We start from the raw sequence: 19,914 nt of genomic DNA, 5'->3' as shown, positions 1-19,914 counted from the left end.
CTTTCCCTACAGCTTGCTATTTATTGAAGAAGCAGCAAAAGCTCCAGTGCACTTCAGAATACAAACGCTGACATGGAAATTCAGAGACCTGAACCACTTCCAACAGGGAAAATATACTGACCACAGTCTCTTTGGAGGTCAAACAAAATCAATAGCCTTTCTCTCCACTCTGTCTCTAAACTAAGCTTCTTTCAAAGACATCCAGAGAAAATGGATCATCTTTTGTTGTTGTGTGTGGTTTTGGGTTGGGCTTTTTTTAAGTGGTCAAACATTCACAGAAGCATAAGAAACTCCTTCCTCCCTCAGAATACTGAAAGGATTGTATAGAGGTCAACATTGCCCATCAGTTTTACTACACAATAGATGAGTTATCCACTTCTTGGGGAGGAAACCAAGCTGGAAGCCGCTTAGTGCTCAGTAAGAGAGGAAAAAATAAATCAATGCATTTGCTTGATTGGGGTACATTTAAAGCTGGTTGTCAATTAGTTCAACACAGTTCGCTGTTAGAGAGCACAACAATTTAGCCCCAGGAGCTGAAGTTTGCTGCATTTCCTCAGATTCCTCCTGCTGAGAGACAGATATTGGCTGCAGCCAGGTCAGGCACTGAGGAGGAGGAGGAGTGAGGCTGAAGGCACAGCCACAGAGTGAGAGCTGCTGAGAGGGAGGCTGACATCAGATGCAGCCAGGCTGGTGACTGCTTCCTTCCATTCAAAGTACACAGCAAACTGGATTCATGTACAGAAAGGAGTAGAGATGATAGCGGGTTATCACACAGCATGCTTCTCCACTCCCCAGCACACACCTTTTAAGATAAACTACAGTTTATACACCCTTGTGCAGAGGGTATCATCCTTACCATGTAAGTGGGTCACCTCAAGTTGAGGGAAACGGCAGAAGGACTAAAGGAGCAGAATGCAAAACTTTGCCTACATCCAATTTTTTAAATATGAAAAATTCTCAAAAATATCAGTTCAAAAAATCACAAAGGGGACAAACCACAAAAGACACTTCCTAAGGGTCCCACTGAATGCATCCAAAGGAGGACCACTGCATTCAGAGCAACGATCACTGATGGCTTTACCTGCCAGTTCTGTTCTGACAATCAGTGTTGAAAGACACTCACCACAACACAAAACAATTCAGGCTGAGAAGGCTCTCCAGAGGTCACCCAGCTCAACCGTGTGCTCTGAGCAGGACCATCAGGGCTAGAAACTATCACTCCTTAGCTGTGCTCCAGCTCCCCTGCAACAGGAGGGGCATATGGTCTGTCTTGATGACAGACACCAACATAGGGGCTTTCTGAGACAGCCAACATCTCGATTTGAGCCCACCTCAAGGTTGTGGTTACTGTGTCACAGATGTGGCTGGAGAGGGACAGACATATCTGCAGCTGACTTGGGCCCCAGCACCAGCAGCACTGAGCACAGACCTCAGCAGGGCAAGCTGTCTACAGCCAGGATTGTGAGCCTCTGCTGCCCCTGCAGCCACTGTGAGACCTGTTTACCTAATGGGCATCCCACACTGCTGATGTTTGCTGCTGTCAGTACATATACAACCTATGTTCAAGCCACTCTCTGTCTCTGACTCCCCTTCAAGCACAGCAGATGTGCAGCGTCAACATCCCGACTCCTCCGCTGCGCTGCACTCACATGTGCCCCAGGAAGGAGGGTTTGTTCCACCAGCTCACGTAAAGGCCAGCTCATTTCTGAGTGAACATATTTAGCATCTTATAACTAGGATCTTAGCTACTTGCGCCCACACAGGTCTAATAGTTCCAGCGCTGGAAAATCCTGGCAAAGCTCAGAACAAGTTACAGCAATGGTGACCATCAAACGTTCACCCCAACCCCACATGGCTGCAGGAACAGACAAGGCTAGTGGCTAGAAACAAAAGTGCTGTTTCTTTGCAATGCTTTTTATCTCCCCTCCTCCAATCCCCCCAGGTGGGACAATTTACCCAGTGACTCCAGAGCTCTTACATGTGCTTGTTAGCACCCCCAAATTAGTAGGTGTAAAGTCAATATCCTTTTGCCTATTTACTCCTAATGAGTCACCAGTCAGAAACTTCACTTGAAAAAAAAAACGGTTACAAATGCAGATGCAGAAGCAAATGAAATAAAGGCAAGAATCACAAACGTTGCACAAAGACAAGGGGCTGGGCACACCACACAGCATCAGGCCATTGTCACTGGCTCAAACCTAACAGCTTTGATTTACCTCCCACCGGCTAAAATGGTTTGAAATGCAAGGTCTGAACAAAGGTGCAAGACACAGGAGGAATGGGAGGCACTGCTGGGCACTTAATCTCCTTTCAGTCTCACAGAGGAGCTCCAGGAATGGCTCTGCAGAAGTCGGTAGAGTCTCAGGAGTGTAGGAAAGAGGATAATCAGGCCTTGGCTGTAACAGAGATCTAGCCCTGTGATCCTTCCATGCAACCAGCAGAAACCTTATTTGGGATTTACACTGAAGTTACCTTTAGGCAAGCTCCTTCACTGCTGGAACCTGGGGCAACATCACTGATCCCAACAGGACAAGACCAGCTGTAGGCAGCTGCGATGTCCGCCCTCTAACTCAACACAATATGTGATTCGAAACCAGAAGCCCAAAGTGTTCCCCAGTCTGCCTCAGCACTCACCCCTGCAAAAACCTGCCAGAGCAGTAACAGTTCTGCAGCGGGGACACCCCTCACGCCCATACCCCACCCATGGCAGGTGTGGACACATTGTGAGCCTTGCAACTGCCCACAGCCAAGCACTCAGGACATTTAGACATTATTTTCTAGATTTATCCGGTGTTTATATGCCATCCTATTCCTATTATTTCCCTGCTGCTTCTCTACACTGAGGTCTTAACCACCTCCAGAGGCTGTCCCTTGATGCTACATCTCCCCTCTCACATTCAACCACCCATTTCCTCTCTTGCTTGTCCTTCCAAAAGCACTTGAGAACATCGGGTATAAACCAAACCATGCCAGCCGCACCAACTCGAAGCCAGGATCACAAACATGTCTCCTACCATATGCTCAAGCATCACAGGCTTGCATCACCATCATGCCACTCAGGCACAACATCCATTTCTTCTCTGTCCCACCAGCCCAGCTTTTGGATGAGATCCAGAAACAGCTGAGCAGCATCAGAGAACAAGGGCTCCTCTCCACAGGGCGACCTGGGGCCAGATCTTTTCAGCCAGCACAGCTGCCATCCAGTTGTTGGAGAAGAGCCAGAACGCATCACAGCTAGAAGGCGGCAGGGTCACGGCAGATGGCAGGATATTTTTCTTATGGCTTTGGGAAGAAAGGCACCCTTTTTGGCAGCTGCAAAGGCAGAGGAGGAGAAGACCTCTGAGGCACACATTTCAGCCAGGAGAGAAGAGGGTAAAAGAAATCTGAGCACTACCCAGTCATTCTTCAAGCACAGCCACTCCAGGCAGCATCAGTAAAGCAACTACAGCAGAAGTCAGGGACATGAGGCTCAAGAGACATCGAGAAGGTCTCAGCTCCTACATCACCATAAAAGCATGAATTGGCTGTTACGGGCATTCAGAAAATACCGAAAATTCATCAGGGACCAAAGTGTGCGCTATTTATTGCTGGCACACACAGCTCATTAACAGGGATGCTCAGAGAGCCACGCCACCATCTCCCTTCAACCCCAAAATGCTGGCTCTTCCTCACTGTAAGAAAAAATAGGGGATCTTTTTACTAGGCCTTCTCACTCCCTTTACTTCCAACTCGCCTTCCCCTTCTTGCGAGCGCTGAGACCGCAGACGCTCTACACGTGTTCTCCTCTGCATCTGACTGGCAGGCACTCTGGAAAATGCCAGTATTGGAACGGCCTGAATTCAGCGGTTTCTGAATGCTGATCGGACACTATTTCGTTCAAGCCACAGATAGTCATTTTTGGGGGGTATTTTCAGCTCCCTTTTTAGACTCTTACAGATTTCCAAGCGTCATGCATCAGCAATTTCTCCTCTTCACAGCTTCATTATTTTTCACCTTTCCGCCGAGCCTGAGGCTCGGTGCAGTTTTGTAGGGGCCTGGGCACTTCCCTGCTCTTCCAGACAGCCACGCAATGCTACTGGCGTTGTTAATGTTTGCTGTGCTCCACCTCGCAGCTGCGGAAATTCCTGACTATCTGGTTTTTAAAAGAGCTGAGGTGAAATCCGAGTGACTGAAGTCCCTTATTTTTCTGTAAATGTAACACCTTTCTTGAGGAAACCCCAATATGAAAACAGGAATGGTCTCACAGCATCTAAAACCACCAAATAATTACTCCTAACGAGGCCACCGATGTGGTCTCCATCACCACCATCTCTTTAGCGTCTCTCCATTTGCAAAGCTTTTATCCCACTGGCACACCACGAGGTTAGGGAACCATGCAGCCCTTGCTCTGGGATGAGGAAGGGACACACAAGGACACTGAGAGGATCAAATTCGTGCAACTTGGTTATGCATGAGGAACAAAGGTCCTTCTGTCTCCACTGTCTGGAGGATCCAGCCTCAGTGTCCCACCACCCAAGCTTGGCAAAGTGGAGCAGGAGATGCTCCAGGTGAGTGATGTGGCCAACGCTGCCACCACCACCACTAAGTCTCCAGCAAAGCAAGCTACTGACTTTAGGAATCTCAAACAGCAACCTAGAGAGGTTCCATGGTATCTTCAAGTAGAAGTGTGCTCTTTACACATCAAGATTTGCATTTCCCATCCTGTCTTTAGTTAGGCATGTTCTTAATAGGGTTATTGATGCTTTTAATTTCCTCCAAACATTTCTTATGAAGGAAAAAAACTCATTGGCCACTTGACATCATGCACGGTGATGTATGCCAAAGGCAAAATGTACAAGAGAATTTGTTGACAATGTTTTCCTTCCTTCCTCTCCAGTGTAAAAGTAATAAAAAATCCTTTTGAAAATGCAGGCTAGCCTATCTGTAGGGTTTAATTTTAATTGCACCCCAAGAACTGACTTGAATTCATGACTGGCCAAATACTTAGATGTGGGAAAATCTCAGAACAAACCAAGGCTTGATAACAGGCACCAACACAGAAAAACTACAATAAACCCAAAGGAGCTCTCTCAGCGCTTGTGTACAGAATTGCTCACGGCCTAGAAATACATTTAAAATTATGCAAACTTCTTCCAGAACTTCATCACAGAATCACAAAACGGTTTGGGTTGGGACGGACCTTAAAGATCAGCTCCCACCATCCCCCCACAGCCACCAGTAAAGATTTCAGATAAAAGTAATCATTAAACTAATACACACAGTGCATTTCCAGAGTCACGGAGGAGAATGGGAAGCCCTTAGACTGTGTGTGTGTTATTTCATCACACCCAGGGAAGAACATATAGCAAAGCAGCTGCTTGAGCTTCATGGGAAAACACCATAAACACAGCAAGGCAGGAACAGATAGCATCATATTGACCTGTCTTCAGGGTCTGGCATTCACATTTTCATAAAGTGTCTAAGAAGATAAATCACTATACTAATAATATTTGTATTGATTATCTAAACTGAAGCAGCAATCGACTCCATTGTCTCACTTCCTCTTAAATTGCTCACAGATGGGATCCTATTTCCTATTCTGCATTTCTAATGGGAACACTTAAATCACAGCACAGAATTAGATACACACAAACTGTTAACAAAAACCCTTTTATGACTTGCATGAAAATAAAGATTTTTCACTTTGTAGCTCACTTTCCACTCCACAAAGAAATTAAAAATGACAAATTATCAGCAGACCTCTAAATTACTCCTCCTCATTATTTCTGGGTCCTAATATTTGCTGACAGACAGGCCTATGCTTTCCGAACCCCAATCAGTGGTTATGGAGACTTGAAGTTTGGACACAGAGCTAAAAGGGGATTTTTTTTTTCCGTGAAAGTCAAGGCTCTTTAAATTATCTCAAGATCCAAAATCACTGTAATGTCAGAGGGAAAATAAACAACAGGTTCTGCTGCAGGTACAAAACAAGAACTGCTGCAGAGAGAGATGGACTTCAGGTGTGAAGCTGGCTGCAGCAGGAGCTTGGGACAGCAGCTTCCAAAATGAAAAGTAAAGGAAATTGGCAACAAATTCATTGTACAAAACAGGTTTGTCATGACTCAAAAAGCAAAAGGCTTGGATTTTTCTTCTGTAACTTCTCATCCTGCCTAAGCAAGCCTTTTCCCTACTGTGGCACAGAATACGGCAGAATAGAAACTAAAAATGTCTTCAATGTACGGATGGTTTGTATAAAATGCTTACAGCGTATTTTAAATGGAACCTCTCAGAGCCACCAGGAAGGTGAGGGCAGCCGAGGCCCCTCACTGCCCGGAGCAAGCTGGGAGCCCATCCCCACCTCCTGCCCCATCCACAGCCCAAGCTCTATCCCCATCCCCAGCTCCTACCCCCTGTATGGGTGAACAAAGTCATGAGCTTCAGCTCATCTCCTCGCCTGCTGTCAAGGGACAACTTCGGCACTGCTCCACTGTAGATGAAAAGGGGAGATATTTCAAGGAAAAAAAAAATAAAGGTATTGGGGATTGTTGGGCAAGAAGGAAAAGCCCAGAGCCACAACACAGCAGCTGGATGGCGAAGGCTCCTCCAGCTCAGGCCAGTCCCCAGGACACATATGACTGTACAGCTGCCATGGTGAATAATCATCCCTTACGCTGAGGTCAGCTCTGCCCCCGGGCTAAGTAAGTGAAAATAAATGGTTTAGAAGATAAAAGGTCTTTTAAAAAATTTATTTGTCTTGTCGTCATGTCAAAACTGTAATGGGAAGAGACTGGAGGCAGCGATACGTTGGTTAAATGGCAAACAGCCATCCTGATGGTTCAGCAGAATAAATTACAAAGTGAATCCCAGATCATGAGGGATTTGGGGCTGAGCCGCACCGGCAGACAACCCCTTGCACGCACCTGTTCCTGGGAAGAAAAGCAGATTGGAAATACACGTGGAAAAAATGCAGAAATACGGCTATATTTCATAAACCCCAAATGCTGCTTGGACTACATCTCTCCCCCTTCTTTCAGGTAAATTCTGCGCCTTCCAGCCACAATGAGTTTAGTTTTCCCTCCTGATCTTCCCAGGAGAGGGATCGAAATTAATTTAAACTATTCCAGGAAGAAAAAGGGTTAATCAGGTTTCCCAAGGCAGTTTGCTGTTCAGGTGCCAGAAACACCGAGGGGAAAGAATGACTTGCTAAAGATGGGACAATGGCACTGGTATTTTGCATTTGTTTCCAGGCTTTGAGATAGAACAAATGGGAGTCATTAGTGAAATGAGTTTAGGGAGTTCTAAATTAGCTGTCAGGCTGCCAAGCCTGAAGAAGTGCTATGTCAGCCATTAATTCTGGAGAGCATAGGATTACCCAAACCTAGGAAGGAATCCTGCAAAACTGAGAGTCAATTAAAGGAGGCTATTCCGCTATAATAATATTTTCCACACATATTACACCTCCTCATGGAACAGAGCCCACTTCTACCACAAATGAAATCTCTGGCGGGATGGAGTGTGGCTGATGTCTAGACAGCTGTAATGTGCTCTCCATGGGCAGGTCCACTGGCATCTCATGGAAGCTCCAGCTTGAACAGAAGGTGGGGGCTGCAAGCTGCAGAGCACACCACCCAGGCTGGAGTGGCCCCAGGAAGGAGTCACCCATTTTCCCCAGCTCCTTGCTTTCTCTGTACCACCCAAAAAAGCACATCTGTACGGGGTGTTCTGTCCCCAGCACGCCCATGACATGTGCAAGTAACACCTGGCATCTTGCACGCACACAACCTCTTGGGGTTCCTTCCCCCCTTGATCTACCTGACCCCAGATGTGTCGACTGCTGGCAAACCATGGTCTGTTAACCCCCCTAAACCTCCTGTCTCAGGAGCATCTCTGGAGTCCTGGGCTAAAACCCACTGAACCCAGGGGGAGTGTTTGAGGGGATGTCACTGGCTCAGGGTCCAGCACTGGGGTGCTGAGGAGAGATATCCTACCTGTGCACCGCCCCTTGCACAGGGTGTCCTCAAACACAGCCTCTATGCTGTAGACTAGAAGGCATATAAATGAGGTTTATAAAATAGAGGGTTTATAACCTTCTGGGGGAGCCAAGAGTGCTTTTTAAATTGTGATGGAATAGTCCATGGACAAAATACCACCTGGAACACGCTGACTAGTAATGTACCTACCAGCACATCCCAGCCTTCAGGACATCCAAGCAAATTAAGGTTACCTCCACCGAGAGGGCACTAAAGGGCTCTCACACCTCTCCCCTCTCTGCCGATGGCTATCACTGCTCGTTGCCCCGCAGGACAGCAGTAGCTGGGGACAAATTAAACCAAAAATCCCATGGCTGTGAAATACAAATAAGGCAAAAAATGCCTTCACCCAACCAAGAGAGCTCTGTCTCCCCAACTGCACCGGATACACAGATCGTGAACAAACAGGATAGAATGTCTTCTGCCTTTTGTGAAATGAAAATAAATGAAAGGATCTAAGGTTTCAGGTCACTGATCTCTCTCTTTCCTATCTGTACCATTTATCAGAGGTAGAATATAAAGGTTCCAGGTCCTTTTCTTTTTTTTGTCAGCACTTTAATGGTTGTTTTTCCCCCTTCCCCCTTTCATTTTCTGAATGAAAGGACCACTTAGGAACCTGTAAAGTAATAATAAGCTTATAACAGGAATATTGTTTTTCTGGGCCAGTGCAAACTCCTTCTGAATAGGTTGAAGAGATTAAAGTAAAAATGCAATCTGTAAATAGATCAGTCTTTTAATTAGTTTATAGTCTGTTAAGAGATAATATTTTGCTCACATAGATCGTCTATTATCTAAAGATCTCAGAGCACTTTAGGAACATCAATTAAGCCTTTAAAAAAAAACAACCTTGGGAGATAGGTAAGTGTATTTAGATTAATTAGTGTTGCTGTGAGCAGCAGGCATTATTATTAGATTTAATTTAGTCCAATAATTGACTTATCTGTTGATGGATTCTAATTCATCTGAGAAGGGATCAAATCCATCTGATTAAAAGGATTACATCGACTCAATTAATTCTATTAACTGGCTTAATTTGCCATTTAATAATCTGACACACGGGGCCAGATCTTGATCCCAAAGAACGCATGAACCAAAAATTACACATCGGAATTATTATTATGCCAGCAAACCCATACATTACAGAGCATGTATTCTTCCTTGCACATGGCATTTGCACACCTGGATAAAACATTCAAGGGGGATTCCTCCAGCCCTGCAGCATCGTTCCTCCCTGAGCCAGGGCTGGCTGCTCATTCTGCCGTACTCCTGGTGGCTGCTTGGAAAGGAGCAATTCCCTGCCTGAGATCTGCCCCCTCCCTTCTTTTCTGGGCACTCTCTGCAATCAAGAGGTGAGAAGTTTTACAGAAGTCAATAAAACCTTGTAATAAAAGCAACCTCCCTTCAAAGGCAGGACAACCCTCCCATGCCAGCCATTTGGAAGTTAGGTATGTGAAAAAAAAAAAAAAAGACAAAGAAAAAAAGCATCTCTTCACTTGGACACTGTTCTTTAACTAGTTGCGAATGTATGGGAAGAGAGGGGAAAGAGGTGCTAAAACGTTCTTAGCTCCCCTATCCTTAAAACTGGCTAGTGCTAATGGCTGGTGATGAGCATTATGGACCTGACAGAGTTCCCCGAGAACCCTGAGCCTGTGTGGCCCTCGCCTGATGTTATCTTCTCTTAATGGGACTGAGTTGTTGAGAGAATTCAGGGCTGGAGCCAGCTCACGGGCACCTTTTCTCACATCTCTTGCCTTTTCTCAGACATTGGCTCTTGCCTGTCCTCCCAAAGCCTTCCCCAAGCCGTAATCCTTAGGCCATCAACCCACAACACCCCCACCATCGCCTCCCCGCCAGGAGGGACAGGGGTCAGGCAGTGCAGAAGCCGCGGGAGCTGCACTGTCTGCAAGGACGATGCAACCCAGGAGGCAGTGGGTACCCCCGGAGTGAGGCCTGGCTCTGGCACACCGTGCCAGCAGGGAGGCAGCCAGAGAGGGAAGGAGAGGAAAAGGACAAGGAGGACACACAGCCATCTGCTGCACGGGAGGAGAGGTGTCCTCCTCCAGATGCAGACCCGACTGGCAAGACGGAGATGTGGATCAAAAGTTTGCGACTGTTGAGATCCCGTTTAAGCCTCTCTCTGGTCTTGATCAAAGGTTACTCCATAATAATGCCTCGGGGGGAGGGGTTCCTGGCACATAATGAACCCTGTGTCGTTGCCTTTGTGTCCAGGTTTGGCTGTAACACAGATGGTTCTCACTCCAGTAACTCCGACATCTCTCCCCTCCATTATCCCAGAGAGGAGCTCTGCGTGGTCACATCCTGGACCACCGTGTCCCACCTCACTGTCTCCCCGATTATCATGCTCTGAGTGTCCCCGTGCCAAGCAGGTCGATGAGCGGATTTCCATAACCTTTCAGCAGGGCTAGGGACGAGAAGGCTTCGCAGCCTGACGCCTCGGGGAGTTTGATGAGGAGGCGCGGGGAGGGAGCCGGGGCTGGTGTCGGCAAACAGCCCCCAAGGCCGGAGCACTCCGGGCTGTTCGAAGGACGCCAGCAACCAGGAGCGGGGGGCTTTGGTGGCGAGCAGGGATGCAGGCAGCAGGAGCTCCCCAGACGGGAAATCTCAGGCTCTGCCATGGTGCAGCATCGCCATCGGTCACGAGCACGCTCCTGCGCGCCGATTTGTTGTTCAGACACGATTGCATATGTATGAAGGGGACAAGATGGGCTTTGACACATAAATTAGCACTTGTCAGCTGCTCCCGGGCACACTTCCCTGCTGCACCCACTGTAAATGCCGCCTTCTTTCACGAAGAGGAAAACTCCATCACGGCACCTGACAGCCACCGCGGGCAGGAGCCTTGCCGGGCGGCAGCAGCAGCACCCAGCGATTCGTTTACATATCAAACCTTATGAGAATGAATGCAATAAAGTGACACAATAATTAGCAGCCAAGTGGCACTTTCCCCTCCTGTTTTATCTGGAAATTTGGGAATGACAAAGGACAAGGTTGATGAGACCTCAGGGCAGGGCTTTCCCTGAGAGATGGGGTGACTCCACACAAGGGCCGTGGGGGTTCACTTCACACCAGCCAGGTACTTTCTGGCTGTCACGTCCTGTGGCACAGCTCTGCTCCTCTGCCTCAGCAGTGGCCAGAGCTCCCCTCTGTGCTCAGCACAGCCAGTGCCTCATCAGGCCTGAAGCTTCCTGAGGGATAAAACTGTTCCCAGATTCTGCACTCCACCTCACCAGTGCTGCATATGAAAGCAATCTCACATGAATGGTCACAGAATCACAGAATGTGCTGAGTTGAAAGGGACCCATAAGGATTGTCCAGTCCAACTCCTGGCCCTGCACAGGCCCATCCCCAAGAGTCACCCCCTGTGCCCCAGAGGATCAGCCAAACCCTTCTGGAGCTCTGGCAGCCTTGGGGCTGTGCCCACTGCCCTGGGGAGCCCGGGCAGTGCCCAACCAGCCTCTGGGGGAAGAACCTTTTGCTGAGATCCAACCTGAGCCTGCCCTGACACAGCTCCAGCCATTCCCTGGCTGCTGTCCCTGGTCCCCCCAGAGCAGAGCTCAGTCCCTGCCCCTCCTCTGCCCCTCCCGAGGAAGTTGGAACTGCAGTGAGGTCTCCCCTCAGTCTCCTCCTCTCCAGCTGAACACATCAATGTGCACACCCCCCTCTGCAGCAACACATGAACATGTGGGGCTGTACGTCCCAAAGAGAAACAGGACGAGTGTTCTGAACAGCCCTAAAATCCTCACAACAACCAACCTGAGCAAAAGCATCTCAACCACAACCATCTCAAAACACACCAGAAGTACAGACTTTTTTGTCACTCGGCCTCAAGCAGCATTTCCAGCACGTTGCTTGTGTGCAAATCACAATGAGAAGAGTTGAAGGTGCTGTTAGCGCCTGTATTTGTTTTCCTGTAACATCCACATGCCCAGAGATTCAACTTGAGCTCTCTCAAAGCTCCCAAGGACTGCTTCACTTCAGCTCAAACCAAATATCCCTCCACCTGAAAACATGAGAGTGCTTCACTGAAGCACTGAGTTTGCCCAAACTCAAGCCCAAAGTTCATGGGGAAAGGACTTCCGCAATCACCAATTTGGGTATCATTTATGAATTGCAGAAGACACACCCTAACCCATCCCTTGAGCAGAAAAAGATTTTTCTCTTCAAGCACCATCATACACTAATAAACTGGAGCATGGCAGTACTTTGGGAACTGCCTGCAGCTGAGAGGCAGCTCCAACAGAACAAACCTCATGTTCTTAAACTGGAAAGGGTTTTTTTCCTTTTATTCTGCTTTTTATTGCTCTTATTATTTTTCTCTCAAGAGGTTCTTTGCACAACATGCTGGATTAAAGCCTTTGACCTTCAATCTGGGGGATGCCAGTAAATATTCTTACCATATTTATCTCCGTCTTCTCCTTTGGCACTGATCCTCCTGCCGAGCACTTGGATGTGCTTCCCGCTTGTCCTGCTGTAGAGCTGATAGAGCCGAAGCTGCTTCCTGCTTACATCGTCCCTCGCTCGCGTCTGGTTCTCCACGTGTATCCGAAAATCCACATTCTCCTCGGCAGCAAACATCTGAGAGGGATGGGGAGTTGGGAGACAGAAAAGAACAGACCATGAACACAACAAGCCTCTTGGACAGGACTGCACACCAACCTGCCAAGGGGCACGTGGTGCCGAGGACTCAGATTTGGCTGCCCTTCACTTGACAGCCGTGGCCACGGTATCAGGCACTCAGCGTGTAACTCTACCCAGAGCTGGCTCTCAACAGTAAACCAGACTTGGGGTTTTGCAATCAAACGGGGGTTTTTTGAATAAAACCTTCTGTCTGGCCCTGCATTGATTTAATCCTGGTCAGCCATGCTGGCCATAAATTAGGTTCTCCATTGCATATGCAAAACCTCTACCAGGTTACATGGACATGGACGGGAGAATGGGGATGGACAACCCCATCTCAGGGATTTGGTGCATCACCCTCAGCATCTGCACTGATTCCCCAGATTAGCTCCAGGGAGAAGTCAAAGGAAAAACTATCTGTGCTGCCCTTAGCAGACTGGGCTTGAGCTTTGCACAGGCACGAAATCTACTGCAATAAAAGTGTCACAGGCACTCTTCAGCTTAACTGTTTCACCAGCTCTGCCCTTCAGTGAAGCCAGCTCCCTGGTGATCGTCTGTGAATGCATTTCTGTCCACCTCAACTGGACCACGGCTTGGGGAGAGATCACAAGGAGTGGTGAGAGTCATGTGCCACTGCACACCGTGATCAGCAGGGGTGTGATTGCCTCAGCCACCTCATCTGTCTCTTCTGGCCAATGCAGTAAATTAACCTTAGTTCACTACAGCCTTAAAATATTACCAGAAACTTTTTGTTTAGTTTCCTATCTTAACTATTCTCAAAAACCATCAAAACAGGATTCCCACTTTTGCTTCCATGAGTCATCCTGACTTGCCCAAGGTCCAAGTACCTGACAGCACAGATGTTCTCAAGATGCCCTCCCAAAGGGGAGCCTGGGCAGCATGCACCCTAAAGCACTTCACATCCAAACAGTATGAAAGCCCAAAAATCGCTCCATGATCTGTCCATCTGTGATCTGTGGAGCATCTGCACCATAACATCCACGCTGCCCACTCCAAACTCACAGATGGACAACATTTTGGTAGCAGACTCCCTTCACAGGACAATAAATCATTTAGAAACATGGGACTCTTGTCCTCCTGTTGGCCTGCAAGCAAGTGTTCTAATGTATCAGTGTGGGGAGGGAGCAGGCGATGCAAATGAAAAAGGCCAATAAATCCTTCTTCAGATCCATTCCAGACTAAAACACATAAGAGCAAGTGGCCACAACACATGAAACAGCCCCACTTCAGCCTCCTGCATATATCATCTCATACCAGCAAATACTTCGAAGTCATACACTCCCTGAAAGTCAAAACCTCAAAAGAACTTTTCAATTATCAAGGGGACAACCAGGCCTGCAGCGGGAGGAAAAACTTCAGGCCGGCAGTGCTGCTCAGCACCAGACCTTCACTAAGCAACCTGAACCAAAACACCACGTTCAGCACAGTGGCCACAGCAATGAGGTTCACAGTGATGCTGCACGATTGCCTTTGATGCCGTTATTAAATGCTTGGATTCTTCTATTTGGATTTTTGGAGGGAAAGTGATTTAACTCTTTTTTGCTGTCAGAAGCCCGTAGGGAGCTGAAGGCATGGGCACAGGCTGGGCAAAGGGAGGCTCAGGGTGATGCCAGGTCTAAACAGACATTCATGGAGTTGACAGAAGTTACAAGGGTTACAATATTTCCCACTGTCAGAAAATAGCACAGCCAGAAGCTGTGACCCAACGCTGAGGATGTGAGAGGAGAAGCAGCTATGGCACCTGCCCAGAAGGCACGGTAGGATGGCACAGTGGGATGCTGGCAGAGTTCTTTCAGCATGGAGCTGAGTTCTGCTCGCTCCGCTCTCTCCAGGCACCACGACAAGCAGGACCTGGCTTTTGACAGAAATAATATTAATGTCTTTTTTTTCCTTCCTACATGTCTTCTTGCTTTCTTTTCAAATGCCATTGTGGCAAGGGATGTTAAACTACCAAGCCCAGAGATGTTCCAATCATGCTGACAGTCTGCCTCATGCCCACAAAGCAAGACTATTTGCAGTCAAAATTCTGGCTCCGTCATTTTAAGATTTAAAACAGATTTTAAATCAAGATGACGTCGTTACATTGCTTTCACCACATGTTAATGAATTTCACATTTTTCTAGGAAAAAAACCAAAACAGGTGGGATCTGAAGTGGGGGGAAGGGCATGTTGCTTTGCTTTCTTAGAAACTCCCAACAGAAAAGGCAATCTGTTTTCGAAAACATGTTTTAATTCTCTTCTAATTGTCTCGGGAGCACTCACACTGCAGAGGCCCCAGCCCGCAGCTGCAGTGCCTGGGTGGACTGGGGAGCACCCACGGAGCATCCTGCACTGTGCTCAGCCCCAAACACATCTCCAACACTCCCACGCATGTTTGTCACCACTGTCCTGCCTAAGAGCAGCTATTTAAGCTTTGCAAGAAGGGCACATCCCCCTGGCAGCGCAGGGGGATGACATCTCCTCCTCCCCCAGCCAAGGACATGGCTGGCACCACCCACAGCCCAACACTTCATCCAAGCCCAGCAGCAGCTTGATGCAGGAATCAGCAGGTGACACTGACCCCCGAAATACAGTCAGCCCAAGTGTGTATCAGTCCATCACTTCTCCAGCAACAGGCCCAGCTCTGACCTAGGCAAAGAAATCCTGGAAGAAGAACGCACTACAGGTTCCCCTTGCAGCTGACCTGTCCCCTGGCCAAGAAGCTGTGGTCCAGAGCAGCAGTGAAACCACCCGGATTTAGCCGCCTGTTTAAAGATAAGCTCATGCTTAACCACTCTGTGGAAACAGGATGCTCTGCTGGAGTGTGGCCAAGGGGAATTAGCTGTGCCAGCCTGGGCTGCATCTGGCCTGCAGCAGAGAGCATCAATACCCGAAAACAAAATTTCATGCAGTGTTGATTTCATGAGACAAAACCTATTTGATCACTGCTGAAATCCACTCTCACAGGATCCCTGCCCTACAGAGCACACTCCCTCAAGCAGCGAACTTCTCTGAGATAAAAAGGTCCATTTATATATATACCATAAGAGAGACTCTCTTCCCTAAATCTCAAAAAAATTAGTAACATATGTCTCCTTCAGCAACCGATCACCAGCACTCAGTCAAGAAGGTCACCTAAAACCAAGTACATCCAGCCCCAAAGATATTTTCATAACAATAATAAAAACAAATGCAGAAATGCCTTTAAGTCCCTTAAACTTAAGGGCTTTCACTCCTGTTCACCAAAGCAAAAGGATTTTTTTTCCTTTTTTTTTACTGTTGATATGTTGTGCTGCTTATAAAGATATCATACACAAAGGGACCACCATCTTTTTTTGGCCTTTCAATCTGATCATCCACGTGTCCACGCAGTAGGCAGCAAAACCCACAGACTGGATCCAGAGCTGCACACAACAGATTGCTGAAGGGAACAGCTGCTTGCACCTTCTGCCTCCTGACCAGCACCACGCCCTGTGGGACATTCTCCAGGGACGGGAGGCAGGACTCCCCCAGCATTTTGGTGGGATTTGAAGTTGTATTATGGTCTGGTTTGCATCTATCCAACTGGCATGGGCCTCTGTCTATGCACAACAACTTCAACGTCTCAGGACAGTGGTTTCACATAACTCCATCTCATTCTTTGGCAACAGATCTGCAAAATCCCAGTCGTTAAACCAGAGCATCAAATTTGGTTTAATTTTCACTCTTGCTCTCTTTCTCTTTTCCATCAGTTCCTTATCCATTTATTAGTTGTTTGTCACTACACCTTTCAGTGATAATATACAGCTACAAAGACATCCTAAAAACACACTTCGCAATACAGAGCTTATGCAAGAGAATAAACAGCATTCCTTTAAAAAACAACTATCACCTCAAGCCACTGATGCATCAGAAACACCTCACACCTAAAAAGAAGCAGCTCTCCCTCCTCTGTTGTCCTTGTCCAATCATTCAAGGTAGGTGCATTTAGTCCTACCTCCTTTCCAAACAGCCACCAGAAGCAGAAACGACATCTGTCTTCAGCAAGTCCACATGGGAGATTTTCCAGTGAGTTTTTGCCAAATGATTCTTACACAATGAGTAGTTTCATTTTAAATGGCTTTACAACAATCCTTCAGCTTAAAGAATGACTCGCCTATTTGTTAAATCCCAGACACAGGGTGAGGGAAAGACCATTTTGCTGATGCCACCCAAGGTTTCAGCACACAGCAATCCAAGAAAAGCCTCCGACAGCAGCGGTGTCAGTCCCGCACGGGCTGTGCCCCATCTCCGCACTCGCGGATGCCTCGTGTGAACAGAGAGCAAGCCCAGCCCCACCAAGGCCAATGAAATCCCCACTGTGCCAAGCCACATTCACAGGATTTGGCTTTCCACCCAATCAACCTCCATGCACTTAGGATTTTCTACTTTGAGCTTTCCAGTAACAGGGGATGTTAATCTGTTGTTGTTCATGTCATAAAGCATTACAGCATGAGATGTCCAAGGCCCACAACATGGCCAAGTTAGCTGGGAGCTGGACTTCAGAATTTCCTGATGTTTTTGCTATTTATGCTACGGAGCCTCCAAGCCTCAATAGAGAGCAAACCATTTGTTATTCCCCCAGCTGAATCAGGAATACAAAATCCCTCTCGCTAAGGGCCGTACCGATTGCAAAAGATAAACAAATCATGCTATTCAAAGTCCTCTCAAACCCCATCTGATAAGCAGGAAATACTTATTACCTTTCAGCCATCAAATCAACCCAATATTAATGATTTTCTCCATGACCTTCTAAACACATGAAAGTTAACTTGATAAGGTCAACAAGAGGATATCCAAGACAGATCTTTCTCAAGTCCTCAAAGGCAAGTAACAAACCACTTTGCTTCCACGACTTTGGCAAAATTCCTGTATGCCAATTACAGAAGGGTTTGCTAGCTCACCATGACAGCCATCCTCAGCATACAGTGAAACACAATGCACTCCTTATTTGCTGCTTTTTCCTCCACTTAGCTGCAAAGTCAATCCATAGCCAAGATATTGTTACCTTTGTGTTACAGAGCCTAGTCCAGAGCCAGGCAGAAGTGGATGGGCACTGCTTGGCCGTAGTCACTTCTTTGGGCTTAGAAGTGCAAATTAGAAATTCATTTAATGCAAAACAGCTCCATGTTCAGATATGCAGAAGGAAACCAGAGTGAAGGGAGTGGGCACTTTGGAGTGAAGCTCTGCACGTTCAGTGGGAGAGAGGCTATGGCACAAGAGTGCCAGAATCGCACCAATGCAGCTAAGCCTTGCAAAACAACAGAACTTAGAGATTTACTTTGGTGTTTGTTTCCTCCTGCTGCCCATGGAAAAATATTTTTTCCTTAGAAAGTAAATATCCAAAAAGCTAAGCTGCACTCTGAGTCTTGGGAGATGTCACTGTGGTTGGTGACTGCGCACCCTCTGGGATGCACTGAGAAAGGGCAGCACGGTGCACCGTGGAAGCAGTTGTTCCAAATGATGCAGATACGAAATTCCGCAAAAGATTCCACCAATGGCGTTTACAAAGTACCTCACTTGAAACATTTTTTGATTTTTCTTTTCGGTGAGAAAAAATATTTCATTGGACACGCATGAATGTCCCATAAAAAACCCAGAGGCCAAAAGATCTCACTCCACAAGAGTTGTACCACTTTACAGATTGTCCACAAATTAGGACATGAACCATTTTTGTCTTTGATTCCTTAGAAGTCTGTTTCAGAAACACTTCACTAATATTATCTGCCTTCATTTTCTACCTCGTATATTTACCTCCAGTTTACATTTGTTTACTCAATGTCCTGGTTCCAGCCAGGACAGGGTTAAATTTTTTGCAGTAACCAGGAGGGGGTGTGGCCAGGACCCAAACATTAGGCTACACCACCTCATGTCATTGCCAAGGGTAGGAGGAAGAGACTCTCTTCTGAGGAGAAGGGGGTCCTTAGGGGGTAGCGGGGCAGGCTGGCACCAGCTGTGGTTGTGTTGAGTCAGGCTGGTGAGCATTTTGCATGTGAGCCACTTTCTCTTTCGTACACTTTTGCTGTTAATATTGTTGCTGTTACTGGTCCTTTTCTTATCTCATTGCTGTTTCCAGTAAATTGTTCTTATCTCAACCTTTTGTGCCTCCAATTCTCCTCTCCGGCCACACACGGGGGAGGAGGGGGTAGGAAGGAGGGGTAGGAGGAGGGAGCAGCAGTGTCGTTTGGAAAGTCTCAGTGGAAAAACTAAACTGGGGGGGTATCGTTCCTAAACCATGACACTTTTAGTAACAGTGTCCTTCAGCTTGAATAATACTTTTGCCCCTTGTGCTTCTCCTTGCAATGCATTCAGGCTATTCCCCTTCTCTGCTCTCTTCCCAACCTCCATTTCACCATGCTGCAGCATGAAGAAAGCCAAGAACAGACCATCTCCACCTCCCCTCGTCACAGAGGGGCTCCTGCCTGCAAAGAGGACAGGTGCCAAGCTCTCCCTTGGCATGGGCCCATGCAGGAGATGTTGGCCCATCACAGCAAAAAACCCAGAGCTCTCCCTGCTCCTGCACAGACAGGCTCTGGAACTTAGCCCCTCATTGCTTGGACTTGAGTGTTTTCAAGTTGCTGCAGTATGTGAAATTCAAGGCAGTTTGCTCACTCTTAATTGAAGTGCTTGTAGGGATGGAGCTGGAAAGGAGAAGGAAATGGGGTGATAAGGGGGTCAAGCCTGCCCGTCCCTTTGAATTTCAGATATGTTAAACAAGAACCAAAGGGAAGATGTTTCCAGGGCTTGGAAAAGGGGACATACAACTCAGTGAGGTGACACATACTTGGATCCAAAAGCTGTTCTGCAAGCGAAGCCTCTTTTCCTCCAGAAAGCTGCCTGCTACATTCAGAGGCAGATTAAATCTCCTCAGGTAGTGTCAGACCTCTGTTCTTTCCGAAACACACAGCCACTGAGAAATACAGCTATTGCTCAGCCACACTCCCCAGCAGCTCCTGAGATCCCACCAGCTGTCCAAGCCATGGATCACTGCTAAAGCAACGCATCCATCCACCTTCAGGTGGCAGACACAGTGTTACTGAACCTGGTATGAAACCAGGAGGAAGGGAGGATGGAGTTCCAAAAAACTGGAACCTGAGAGTTTCAGGAAATGAATGTTTTATGGCCCATCAGCCAGTATTTGACCGTTTTCTAGAGAAAGATGATGCCACCTTCAAAAAAAACAAGTTTCCCCTTTTCCCCTTTTAATGATGGAATGAGCCGTAGCCAGAACTGTGAAAACACACCATTG

At 47.3% G+C, this 19,914-nt stretch overlaps 1 protein-coding gene across 1 annotated transcript in view; it reads right to left on the bottom strand.

Moving 5' to 3' along the window:
* The window catches only part of FGF18 (fibroblast growth factor 18), a 73,718-nt gene that overhangs the window by 31,082 nt on the left and 22,722 nt on the right, over positions 1 to 19,914 (bottom strand). The window contains exon 4 of the mRNA XM_017830401.1: positions 12,425 to 12,605. Within this exon, the coding sequence (XP_017685890.1) occupies positions 12,425 to 12,605 (181 nt within the window). The remainder of the gene's footprint in view (positions 1 to 12,424; positions 12,606 to 19,914) is intronic.

The sequence above is a fragment of the Lepidothrix coronata genome, unplaced genomic scaffold (assembly GCF_001604755.1).
Source record: "Lepidothrix coronata isolate B3197 unplaced genomic scaffold, Lepidothrix_coronata-1.0 Scaffold178, whole genome shotgun sequence".
NCBI lineage: Eukaryota > Metazoa > Chordata > Aves > Passeriformes > Pipridae > Lepidothrix > Lepidothrix coronata.
The sequence above is the reverse complement of the archived record's forward strand: the minus strand, read 5'-3'. Positions and strand labels throughout refer to the sequence as shown.